This window comes from Tympanuchus pallidicinctus, unplaced genomic scaffold (genome assembly GCF_026119805.1).
Source record: "Tympanuchus pallidicinctus isolate F22 unplaced genomic scaffold, pur_lepc_1.0 scaffold22, whole genome shotgun sequence".
Classification (NCBI taxonomy): domain Eukaryota; kingdom Metazoa; phylum Chordata; class Aves; order Galliformes; family Phasianidae; genus Tympanuchus; species Tympanuchus pallidicinctus.
Genome location: NW_026294739.1, coordinates 7,412,670 through 7,425,802, shown reverse-complemented (window position 1 = coordinate 7,425,802; position 13,133 = coordinate 7,412,670). Strand labels below are relative to the sequence as shown.

The window sequence follows — 13,133 nt, the reverse complement described above, 5'->3', positions numbered from 1 at the left end:
CTTTAAACCTTATGATACCAAAGGGAAAAACAAAACCATATACAATAACACAAAAGTGTATGTAAAAAGTGCCTCAGGATTAAATCAAATATTCTGTTTCATCCATTTTAACGAAATAGTTGCAACAATAGAATCTTCTTTGAATAGTTAGTGCTAGTCAAAAAAAAAAAAGAAAGAAAAAAAAAAAAGGCAATGTTGTACATCCCAGCAGCTGCTTAGAAGAACTTCCCTGTATGCTCTGTGCCTTGAAGATCTACTAGAGATGTGGACAAGAAAATAAAAGTCTATTGCTCTACTGAGCCTGTATTCCTCATAAGATTATGTTCCAGCAGCACAAATGTGCAAATACACTACTTGCACAGCTTAAGGTATTCACAAGATGAGTATGAAGGAGAGGTGAAGGTTAACAGGACAGACTGCTGGAAGTACAGAATTATCCAGGGGAGAAAAGATGAAAGCAAGATGCAAAGAGCTACAGAAAGACATCACAGTACTGAATGACTGCAAAACACAGCAGTGGAAAACACTGAAGAAAGATGTAGAAGGGGACGCATAAGAAAAATTTAACCTCCACAGTGACTATTTAAGAAACATTCTGTGGCAATAACAGTTATATGAGAAAAGCTTGGCTCTTAGTAATGGTCAAAAGCAAAAAAAAAAAAAAAGCAGAAATTGTTATGTAAGGAGAAACAGAATATCACTGTGCCACTGAATAATTCCACAACCAGAACAGCTAAGTAGATTACAAGCAATTAGCATGATAAAGACACAGCTGAGAGAGAAGCATAATAGGCACTGAAAAAATCCGACTGCATTGACACCATTCACTGCCTCTTCCAACACAAGAGCTCAGCAGAACCAAATGACCCTAGCAGATGGCAGGGATAAAATACACAGGAGGCATTCCTTCACCTTTAACATCGCTGAACTGAGCAACTCTGCCACAAGACAGTATGGATACTGATATTTATATAACTTTAAAATATGACTGAGGCGTTAATCAAAAAAAGGTACTGCTTTGTATTTAGGAAATCCCTGAAGTGTAAGACAGAAGAGCCCGCATCACTGTGGGCTTTTCTCAGTCACCTACATGTAGGCAGGTAGCACGTGAGACTGTCCAGTACTCAACACCGACGTATTATGGGTCTATAGAAGACCCACATTCTTCTGGACTAGCAGCAGAAGGCCAAGATGATACTACAGAAAATCCTAAACAGCATTAGACACAAAGAGATAGTGAACCAAACCGTGCTTGCTGCATTTGCTCTGTTAGTATATTCTTTACTTGGGTACTGGCCACATTAAAAAGTTACAAGACGACATGAACCAGAACTAATCTGGCTCTCTGACCCACTCATGCTTTGCTGTTTACTTTTGTATGGAAATTTCACTCTGTGTATGTTCTATGAATACATGTTCTATGAATACATAATAAAATCCACATGCACAAGGAAATATTTTTAGGGTGTGTGCTTATCCTTTTCACAGACACTTACTGTCCACAAATCTACTAACAATTATCCAGCCACTCACCTGCCATGGCAGCCTCAGCTAGCACCTTCAGTACCTCTTTTTCCATCTCTGGACTGTTACAGATTTCTTCCCAGGTTCCTTTAAATCCTTTCTTTCGAGCTAGTTCTGCAAGCTCCTTTTGATTTGGCACAACAAATCCAATGACGTAAGAATGGAAACTGAGAAGTATAAAGTATTTCAGTATGAATTTTGTGAAGTTAATGACTCATCAAAAATAACATTACAGCTGGAGGATACTGCAGTTCGTACAAGGATATGGCTCTTAACAACTGACTTCTGTTCACCTGATTATCTTTCTGAAGTAGTACGCAAATCACCTCTGCCTACTTAGAAGTAAGTAGAAAGAGAAGCTACTTACCTTACAGCAACTGGATTGCTTCAAGGTGTGCTGTCCATATGCATATTCCACTGTGCCTCATGCTCAAAGCTTTGGGGAAGCAGTACCCATACGATGTCAATGCGCCCTGCCTCTCCTCATGCTTTGCATCTTGGGATGAAGACAGGTGTGCAGCTTCCCTACCTCAGTTTCCTCTCAACTGCAGAAATCCAGTTACTGTAGAGGAGCAGAGGACTGCAGTGAAGAGGGGTTGGAGAGCAGATTGTGGAATAAGCATATGCACAACACATCTCAAAGAACGCCTGCTTCTGTAGGGGAAGTAACTTCTCTTTCTCTTTCAAGTGGTTCTCCACACGCTCTCTACTGTTGGCAATCTTTGTCTACTTCTGATAAGTCTAGAACATTCAAAGCCGTTATCTCAATGTCTTTGGAAAACAATGAAACAACTGTCCCTGAAACAAGTAATTGAGATTTTTCAGATGATGAAAAGCTTAAGGAAAACGTGAACAGAACCTTACGTATAGAATTGCTATGCAACTCATTTCTCTCCTTTCCACAAAAGCCATTTATCACAAACTGCAACTGTTTTTGGTTGGTTGTTTTGTTCTGTTTTTACTTCTCAACTTTCTTGTCCCTTTTCCCCTCTTGAACTTCTTTAGGAGTCTAAGCAATACCCCTTCCTCATTGGTTATGCCTCACAGAGCTCCAATCAGCTGCAGTTCCCAGTTTTCTTCTGGACCCTTTTTAGGTGGTCCACCTTTTCTGAAGTGTTGTGTCCAGAACAGAAATTGTATAACACTCAGTAAAGCAAAAAGATCACTGTGCATCTGCTTGGTTACACATTTCATTATGCCACGTATTTACCTGGGTGCAACAGCATGACATTTGGTGATCAATATCAATTCCTACTGAACTGCTACCAGCTGGTGTTTCTTTATATGCATACAAAAAAGATAACAACAGTTCTCTGACTATAGTGATCTTACTATATAATAAAAATTAGGTCAGCAAAGAAGAAATTATCAACAAAATGAATAAGTATGCTTTGCCAGGTTGAGCAGTAAAACAGATGGCTCTTCTACTTTCGAAATGCTTCAGACTGACTAGACAAATCTGTTTTAGATATTCTTATTCTTGGCCATTTCAAAAATTAGTTACGATTACTTCACATGCATTCACAGATGTTTTGCCAAGTATTACATAGTAGATGTGTCAATTGCAGGAGAATCACTGAAATTTAACGGCCTTTTAGAAGTATTCTAGTACACTGCAGACATCATGTTTACCTTGGAAAAATCAGCAACAAAATTGACAGTGCACTTCTAATAATGAACTCCAATCCCAGCATTGCAGAAATGACCATCTGTAGAAGACTATGTCCATCAATTACAGAAAACACTCAGAACATGCATGTAACTTCATGCAGCCACATCTGAGATGTGCCCATTGGGTGAAACCCACAACGAAAGCTAAATATCGTGAAAGTTTCTCTCCAACGCTTATTTTTCTAAAACTGTCAAAACTGATGTCACACCATCACTGTTAGTTACAAAATAACACAGAACCAGGTGAACAAACCAGAAGCTTATTTTTTTATCCACTACTACTGAGCAATTCCCTGCTGTCTGCTCCAGTTGCCTTCAAAGTTAAGTGGAATTATAGGGGTCCATACTGAACAGAGCATTTTGGATTGCTGAGAAGCTCCAAAATGACAACAGGAAAAAAAAGACCATCTGAAGTCTGTTTAAACATGTAAGTCTATACTATGTATAGATAGGAAATTCTAGAAATAGAAAATTAAGATATGTTTGAGCCCTTATATGCCTAATTTAGTAGTACAGTTAGAAAGTAAATCGAAAGCACATTTATCACTATTTGTTAGTTGTGAGTCTGCACAGTATTTACAGTGCTTTCAATTCAAGCTTCAGGGTTTCTGTTGGTGATCTGCATGGGTGCAAGTCAGCTTGTGGGCCATTGGTTTTACTTTTACTCCCCCCCTTCCTCTGAAGAACAGATTACAGCTAAATAGAGCAAAGAGCAAGATGTGCTAGGGCTTGTGTAAGGACTAACTCTAAAGTGCTTGATTAATCATGAAAGCAGTCAGTTGCTTTTCAGACTGGGAAAGAGGGAAATTAAAGACTTATTTCTGGCATTTTTCAACAAATGGTGGGAAAAGAAAAATAAAAGAGATATCATTCAGATGTTTTAGTTTTCACAAAGAACACTAGTCCATTGTGTTTTAAATAGGAGTTGAAAATATCCACACTTTGAGGGGCAAAAACATTTTGCTTAGAGCTTCAGGAAGAGCTCTAAAAAAGAATACAGCAATATCAAAACACCAGCTGCCTCTCACCTGCTTGCGTATGCACAAATGTTATCTACCAGCGGAAGATTCTTCAGAGCTGCTTCTACTTTGCCAAGAGAAACATATTCTCCTGCTTGGAGTTTTACAAGGTCTTTTTTACGATCTATTGACGAAGAAAGAAATCTAATGTTAGTTATGCAACACTGAATTTTGACATTGATTTTATACTTCTCTGAGATGTATGTATACACGCCAGAAAGCAAGCTGACTCATGTCTGGAGTAAGTTCTGGAAGCATTTAATATCAGATTTACAGACTTCAATTTCATTAACCTATCCCTCACTACAACATGAACCACATTTCATCTGCACAGATTTTCTGCCTATAAATCAGCACCTCCTATATCACAGTACTGGCACGTGAATAATGGAAGACAATCAGAATTGCAGAAAAACCAGTGTCTGACTAGAAACACACGCTGTGCTCTCTCAACCAGATGTCTGAGGCAGGAGGGAAGCAGCATTTGGTGACATTTGGCTGTTTATTCTTAGACTAAATCCATATTGAAAAAGTGACTACCTGTTATTTGAAACACAACAACAAGTGAAACTGAAAATTAAGCCAAAATTACTTGAGCTTATTGTATGCAGCCCAAAGAAGGCCAAAAGGTGGAGGGCCAGACCCACCTGGCTATGATGGCAGCCAAGATTGCCTCTTACTTCTTGTATCTGTATGCTTTTTGGTACAGTCAGGCAAAGCTCTGTAGCTTTTACCTGTTTGACCAACGAAGGGCAGCTGCAACGGGACCGAAGCTTTTGTTCATGTAATAAAACACATAAGCTTAGTTTTCAGGACTAAAGAGCAGCTTGAATCACTCTCTAACTTCACGAGAGACAACTGGTAGTTTATAGAGTATTTTGACACCCATAGACATTAAAAAATTAGGAGCCTATCACAGGTTTACGTGTATCACCTTTGTCTTAGTATATTCTTCCTCTAGTTCCTTTAGAATAAAGGAATATACTTATTCTAAAGAATGGAACGACCAAAAAAAAAAACCACACACACACAGCTTATTTAATTCCTGAAAACATGTCACCAGAGAAATATTTTCACTTAATCAGACTCCACACTTAAAGAAAAAAAAAGAATTATAAGATCTAAGACAGTTTATTTGAGTCAAGTTAGCTTATATTTAGATACTTACTACTCAGTCAAGTTAACAAAGTAGAATCAATGTTAAGATTTTAATAGGAAACAATTATCTTAAAAATTATCCTTAAAACACACAATTGAGTTTGTTACAGTATCAGAGTTTGCTTGGGATGTATCATAAGATCTTAAACTGTATGCCAGAAGATACACATTTTTTGTTATCTACAGCAACGAGCAGCCCTGAAAAACAGATGTGCATATACATACACATATGCATATATATATATGTTTACCTGAATTTAAGAACTCACCAATAATTTTTAGACATCCATCTTGATGAAACTCTCCAATATCTCCAGTATGGAGCCACCTCTGCCCATTCTCATCAATAGTGAAATCCTTTCTGGTTCGTCCTTCATTTTTATAGTAGCCTACAGTCACATTTTGCCCTCCAATAAGAATCTCACCTCTAGGATATGGCTTATCAGTGTTGTAATATCCACCTGAGAATTGTTCCAGTTACCAAGAATTAAAAATACATTCCAAAGCAAGAATCCCTACTACTTTGTATTCAAATACCAACAAATTTAGTAAGCCCTTAGCCAAAGTTACCACTTGAAAACTCAGTGTAAGTAGTTCAGTAAGAAACACCTTGTTCCAATTCCTTCCCGCATACAAACAGCTATTTAACAGGCATGCTTACAAACAGTGAAACTCAAACATATGTGGAGGAAAAATGCCATGCCTGCGCAATTTTTGTTTTTATTTTTGGCCACTGACACACACCATCAGCCTCCTACAGGCTCACGTCAAAAAAAGAAAATTTTCACTTTATATTTTAGAAACAAAACCCACCAGAATCTGAGGTTTCACATTTTCCCTAAATTCCCTTAAGTACTATGCAGGGATACTCTACAATACGTAAGAGCCTACCTCAGAGGAAATGGTCTAAACACATTCAAATTTCATTAAATGTATTTTATACAGCTTCCACTAAACTTCCTTCCTATACGTCACTGTTTTGCCTTTTATTAATAATATTAGGAAGACTATTTTAAAACTTATTAATGGCAAAGAAGATATCATGCATGTGCTTTAGTTAAAGCCTACTGAATCCAACTACTCCAAGAGACAACACAAGACTTGCACCCTCTCCTGTACGGGTGGCTTCTCCAAATTGCATTACAGTGACCGGAATAAAAGCCAAAATGTAACCTAGTCAAAACACTATTCATGTGTTGACAGCTTCTGTCTATGTATTTTTTTAAATATAAAAAATGGTTTCAAACATAGAAACTGCTCTCCCTGAAGATTTTGTCTATATAAGTAAAGGCAGGATTAAGCAGAATAATAATCTTCTAGTAAATACTACCAAGCAAAGTCCAATAGAAACTAGCTTAAAGTTCTTGCAAATACACAAATATTTAATCACATAAAAAATTTCTCACCTTCTTCCCAGTTCATTAACTTGATTTCACAGCAAACCAAAGGTGCTCCCACTCTCCCTGTAGTGTAGTCCCAAACTACAATGTTAAAAAAAGAAAAGGAATTTCCAGATTAAAAAAAAAAAAGAGTAGAAAAAAATTTATGTTGTCATGTACTTTGTTTAATTTATTCATTTATTTTATTCCTGAAGTTTAATGTACACAATAGAACAAAACAAACAAGGTAATAAGCATAAAACTTTTATCCTGCAAGAGAACAGATGTCTTTATTTAGAAGTAGCTCCATCCACAACAATAAAGCTCTGATGATAAGCTGCCCACATGGATCACACTGCAGAAAGCATTTTAATAGTACTTGCATGACTTTGAAATGACATTTCATAAAAATTTGAAGATTCTACTTTTTGATCCACTTTCCTGCTTTCAGTCCCCAACACTTCTGCACCTGAGCCGCTTCACAGACAGAATTACTGGAAAGGGCAACACTCATATTACAATTCCACCATTACTTTCCCTGAACTTCTGAAGAAACTAGTACCAAAAACCACATACCACAATCTGTGGTCATCAAGGAACATAATACACGTTCTACAATCGAGCATAATCTAGTAGTGAGCCTCAGATACATCATACCACTGCCAAAAAACAAAAACAAACAACAAAAAAACAAAAACAGGAGCTCTGAGTGTTTTTGCCACCACAGAATGAGTGAAATTTTAGGACTAAGGGGCAAATGGAATCATGAAGTTAAAATTCAGCACAGGTTTTTGCATTCCATTTTCTTAATACTGTTATCTTCCTAATGTTTCTATACACTCACCAAAATATTCACTTCAGCCAGTAAATACAACGCTGCCAAGATCCCATTCACACTATCACAAGTGAGAACGCTGATTCTCTATGTAGGCCATCACAACGCGTCAAAATTAAAATGTTTCATTAATTTTTTGATGCAGAGAAATTCCCAGGATTCCCCAATTCTATTTTAAGGCATAAACCAAATGAAGGCACTGCCAAAGATTATCAATGCAGAGCACGCAGCATGGATCACAGCACCCCGCAGAACCCACCAACACCCACCTTCTGTGATCGTTCCAGCTCCAGCTGATTCAGTGAGCCCGTACCCCTGCCCTACAGGGCAACAGAAACAAATGTTCATAAATCGCTGAGTCGCTGCAGAGAGTGGAGCTCCTCCACAAAGCAGGATGCGAATTTTTCCACCCAGCAGCATTCGTACTTTCCGGAAAATAAGGCTAAAATACAAAGATACGAATATTCATTGCTTAAAAACAAAACAACGGAGTATCTGATTTTGTATTTGAGATTATTTCACATGGCAAGACTTGAGACACATTTTCTGATGCCATTAAAAATAAATTTACAATTACCTATCGCAGAGCGGGGTCGTGTAGCCTTTGGAAATCTGTTCCATTTTGTAATTGTAGGCCAATATAAATAGATTTCGCTGGAAACTCGTCATTTCATTTACCTTATTCATGACATTTTTGTAGATTCGATCCATAATTTCCTAGTTAAAGAAAGACCAACTCAAAGTAAAAGAAATCACACAACCAATACAAGAAAATGATCTAGACACTACAGTATAGTTCAGACAACCAACCACTCCCAGCTGCTTCCTCTTCCATTAGTAAAACATAACAAAACACTAAAATTAAACGAGGAGAGCAAAAATCTGAACAGGATCACTGTTCAATCCCAGTCTGTCTGCTGTCAACTACCCACCTCCTATGAAGTATTACACAAGACAGAGTCCATTTCTCTCTTCACTACCATCTTGCACTGACATCACAAACTAATGTGAAATCTAGCACAATGCTAAACAATCAAATACTGTCCTGAACAGGTTACAATACAGGAAATATACAGCCTCTCTTCCCAGAAAAGATTTAGTGACACAAAGTAAGTCTGTGCCTATGGCTATTTTCATCACATGGTGGCTGTTTCCAAATCACGTATGTATCATTATGTGTGGTTCTCTGTCTTTATATCTCATATATATATGATTTATAAACAGCCTTTGTGAAGAAAGTATACAGACATGTAAATACATAGTATGTGCATACATCTATACGAGCATATTATGATGAACAGATAACTAAAATGACAGTGTAATCCCCACACCTATTTAAACTTTTTCAAAGTTTACGATACTTACATTGAGAATAAACATCATCATATAAAAATAAATATCAATAACATTATTTTATGCTACCTTCACATCCAAGATTCTACTTTTTATTTTACATTTACTTTAATGATAAAATTTAAATTATGAATTACATTTTTAACACATTGTTCTATCCTTCAGCAACTTACCGGCACAGCTGCCATTAGAGTTGGTTTAAGTGTAGTAACATCACCTTTGCTTCCTTTCTTGATTTTAGAGGACTAAAATGCAGAACAAGTTCATCAGCAGGCACATTTCAAGACTTTTAAGAAACAAAATGACATAGCACATCTTCCAAATGATCATTTTAATTTTCTTGTCAACAATTAAACTACCTCAGTATATCAGTCACAACTGCCAATATCCTGTTTCCTGGGATCTATAAGCAAGAACTGACACAAGTAATTTTTTTTTTCTTCCCTCTCCATATGGGCTTACATCAAGACCATACCTGGTCAGCCAGTGTCTGAGGTGAAGAGTAACCAATGCGGCATCCATGAGACAGGCACACAAGTTCAGCACTCAGCTCCAGAACATGGGCAAGAGGCAAGTAGCCAATATAAATGTCTTTTTCCCTAAAAAGAAATTTTAAGAGAGAGGTTTATACCATACCATTAAAGTCACTAAGCCAAATTTACTCAGAGCTTTCAGAAGAACTGTAAGAGGAACAATGCCTATGAGCTTATGACCATACTTCAAGTATGATAGGCTTTGTCTCAAAAATTGCCTAAGTAGTATTGTAGGTTTACAGCATGCATGAAGTGTGATGTTTACACATCCCAAGACCGTTAGCTGTGCTAAAGCTGCACAAGCAACTCTGCAGATGATATTAAAATCTGCACCAAGCAGAAACAAACCACAGAATGCAGAAAGTGCTAAAGAAGTGACTGCTGAAGGCAGATTTCAACCACACTGCAAGGTAGCTTCACAGGCTTTGCGTCCCAGTCTTTCCAGTGTACAGATGATGAGAAAGATAGCACATGGAACACTCGTGGCATTTAACCCAGTACTGGAAGATGCTCAGACATCAGTGCATAATCTGATGGGTCAAAGACACTTCATATTTTACACAGTAATTATATGCAGCTACCCACGTGCATCTTTGAGTAAGAGTTGGCACATACCCCAGATTTGGAATCCTTTCAGCCATTCCAGTTATACCAGCAATTATGTTGCAGTGGGAGATCATAACTCCTTTGGGAATTCCTGTGGATCCACTTGTATACATGATCACTGCAATATCAGAAGGTACAGGCCTGGCCTGCTGTTTGTTTCCTGCAATTTTCATTTAAAAAAAAAAAGAAAGAAAGAACATACAATGCATGGAAGGCCTACCAGATTTGAAGATCTTACAAGCTAACATACTATAGCAATTGTTCTAATATAATACTTGTGACTACTGCTACTACATTTTGCTTTCTTTTGGAAAGACTGTGGTCATGCTTAAGGGCCTTCACAAAGAGAAGGAACTTTTTTGTATGAGCTGAGTAATACTTCCAGTGATTGCTCCAGCCTACTGAAACAACATTTTATCTTCCGTTTCCTGTATTCCTGTTGAGGACAGAGAAATGGGCAGATCTTCATTTCTCCAAAATGCCTCTCAGCTTCGTATGCTTATAAAAAAGTATGCTGCACTGGTTCCAAGCTTGTACAAGGTAAATCCCCATGTACAAATCTACTTTGCAATGCACTTCCCAGAAGAGGAACAACACACTGCTTCATCTGTAGCAGTCAGGGCATGGTTCTGCTGGGCCAACATGAGCTCCAATTTCCATAAACATTTAAATTCAACAGCTTTAATAGGATTATTGTTTTCAAATACTTGCACTGAAAACAAGAAAATATGAAAACAACTGTGTACTCAAAGGAAACGCTGCATAATGCGCAATACACGCAGCACAACATGTACACTTTATGAAAACACTGAAAGCTTATTTGAAAGTTCACACTCACTGAACCCTGTCCATCCTGCACAGTGACCAACACAGAGGAAACAAGATAAAAATAAGCTCCTTCACTTAATATGTGAGTAGAACCGTCTTGAGCATAAATAAGTACTTGTAGTATTCCATAGCTTATGAGCGGGTAACTCAACAAAGGTAATGTTCTTTTACTACAGTTTACAGCACACAATGTCTGAAAGACTGGAGAAAGAAGGATTAGACACCTTTTTACAAGAATTGAGGGGCCATCATGTCAGCAACAAACCTGACATTCCCCTAAACATCAGCAGATGGGCTGATCACTCATAATGCTCCTAAAACACAACTAATCCCAACACTCACGTGCTTTCAGTGATTAAAATACTCTGACAACACAGAAAACAAGAAGCATTGAATACAATGAAATATTGAGGTACTTTAAGACTACTCTTCAGAGCTGAATAAAAATTTTGCCATGACAAGTCAATTAAAACACCTAAAGTTCCATCTTCTAATTTTCAAAATGTTGCGAAGGTCAGAAATAGATCTCAAGAAATCACGATCGTAGATTGATACTTTCAGAAATATAATAGAAGTGACCAAGTTCTATCAGATTTAGGTAACCATTTTACATTTTCTTATTTGTTAGATTCACAAAATTTCATGGTAGCAATTTACTGATGCTTTCTGCTATAAAATGCAGAATAATTTTCCCTGTCTGGCTTAAACAACCTGTTCCCAAATACAACTGACCATACGAATGTGTTTTAAGTTTCTGCCCTGGCCTAAATGCTTATCCTAAATATTTTTCTTCAGCATGTGTGGTGCTTGCTTGGGGAAAAGACCATTTTTATTAAATGCATTTTATTAACTGCACAGTTTTCTGAGACCTGCAATTTTTCCAAGTTTACTTAACAGTAAACCAAGTAGGATCAAATTAGGACAGATGAACCAAACAGAAAGAAAAGGTAACCTACCACTGTCTGCCTTGGCTCCCATAGCTTGCACAGAAGCCATAGTGTGAACAATGACACCCTTGGGAAATTCTGACCACGTTGTTGGTTTGCCATCCACTGTAATAATATGTCGTAGCCGTGGAATTTGAGAAACAATTGCCTGTAGAAATTCACACGTCAATCGTGAGGTTTGAGCAAACAAGAGAAAAAGTTATCTACTGCATACATTAAAAAAAAAAAAAAAGGCATAAAATATTTGAGGATTTAAAATACAGAGCATAAACTTGTCTAGCTTACATGGCTGCAAAGGTTGAAGCTTTCCACATTCAGATTTGTAGGACTAATTGAACTTTCCATTTGTACGTCCAAACATTTCTCCAACAACTTATTAATCAGGGTCTTATTTCAAGAGAAGCACACACAACTATGAAGATTAGCAGAGATTGACTATCCACTCTCACAGAACACCAGAAGTAAAGGTCCTGGGCATCATGGAGCTCACAATAATACTTAGGTCACCACTTGATTACTGTGCTATCTGAAATAACCAACACCAAGCCAAAAACACAGAAAATGCTTAAGTACTGGTTAAGTATTTCAAGCTAACTATGAGTTCTAAAATAGCTACCAAATTCTAAAGAAAGATGACAGAACTCTCTAGCAGAAGAAATTTGTTTTCTTACAATGATTATTTATGCCAGCTTGCACTATATACAGTATCATTCCAGTAATTTAAGAGAAAGAAATACAAAGTTTGGAAAATTCTCATTCAAAATGCAGCAATAATGCACAATTTTTTAATTAAACAACTGCCCTACATGAAAGATCCACTTCCTCACATTCATTGTAGCTTAACTCATACAAAAACATAGTTCCACCTGTTCCACCTGAGTCGGTAAGGTCTCAAAAAACAGCAGGTATCCTGAACTCAGGGCTTTGCCAAAGAAACAAACCATCACAAAGTTACCATGTGGCATTTGTTTCATAAACCTGTTGGCCTGGCAGTAACAACATAGGGATAAGTTACCTAAGCTGTGTGTCCTGCCAGCCTGTAGATTCCACAGCAGTTGGCCAACTGACATGCCACAGTAAGTAGCTGACACTGACTCAGTCGTACCCTCAAAAATCAAAGCTTACAGAGAAAGGAGCAATCAAATCTTAGAAGTCCTCCTTATGAAAACAGCTAAGAAACCGATCCAGCACACTGGAGTTTGAAACAAGGCACCTAGAACCCCTGCTGGCTGAAGCATGACATCTGAACTATTAACTACTAAGCAAGACTCTGAACTATT

General features: G+C 37.5%; 1 protein-coding gene across 2 annotated transcripts in view; it reads right to left on the bottom strand.

Moving 5' to 3' along the window:
• Positions 1-13,133, bottom strand: part of ACSL3 (acyl-CoA synthetase long chain family member 3) — a 45,491-nt gene that overhangs the window by 4,297 nt on the left and 28,061 nt on the right. For both annotated transcript variants that reach the window (XM_052685940.1, XM_052685939.1), the window contains exons 5-14: positions 11,863-12,001; positions 10,088-10,238; positions 9,415-9,538; positions 9,113-9,184; positions 8,164-8,303; positions 7,856-8,028; positions 6,779-6,853; positions 5,642-5,833; positions 4,224-4,338; positions 1,534-1,691 (exon numbers count right to left, since the gene is read on the bottom strand). In XM_052685940.1, coding sequence (XP_052541900.1) covers positions 1,534-1,691; positions 4,224-4,338; positions 5,642-5,833; positions 6,779-6,853; positions 7,856-8,028; positions 8,164-8,303; positions 9,113-9,184; positions 9,415-9,538; positions 10,088-10,238; positions 11,863-12,001 — 1,339 coding nt within the window. The remainder of the gene's footprint in view (positions 1-1,533; positions 1,692-4,223; positions 4,339-5,641; positions 5,834-6,778; positions 6,854-7,855; positions 8,029-8,163; positions 8,304-9,112; positions 9,185-9,414; positions 9,539-10,087; positions 10,239-11,862; positions 12,002-13,133) is intronic.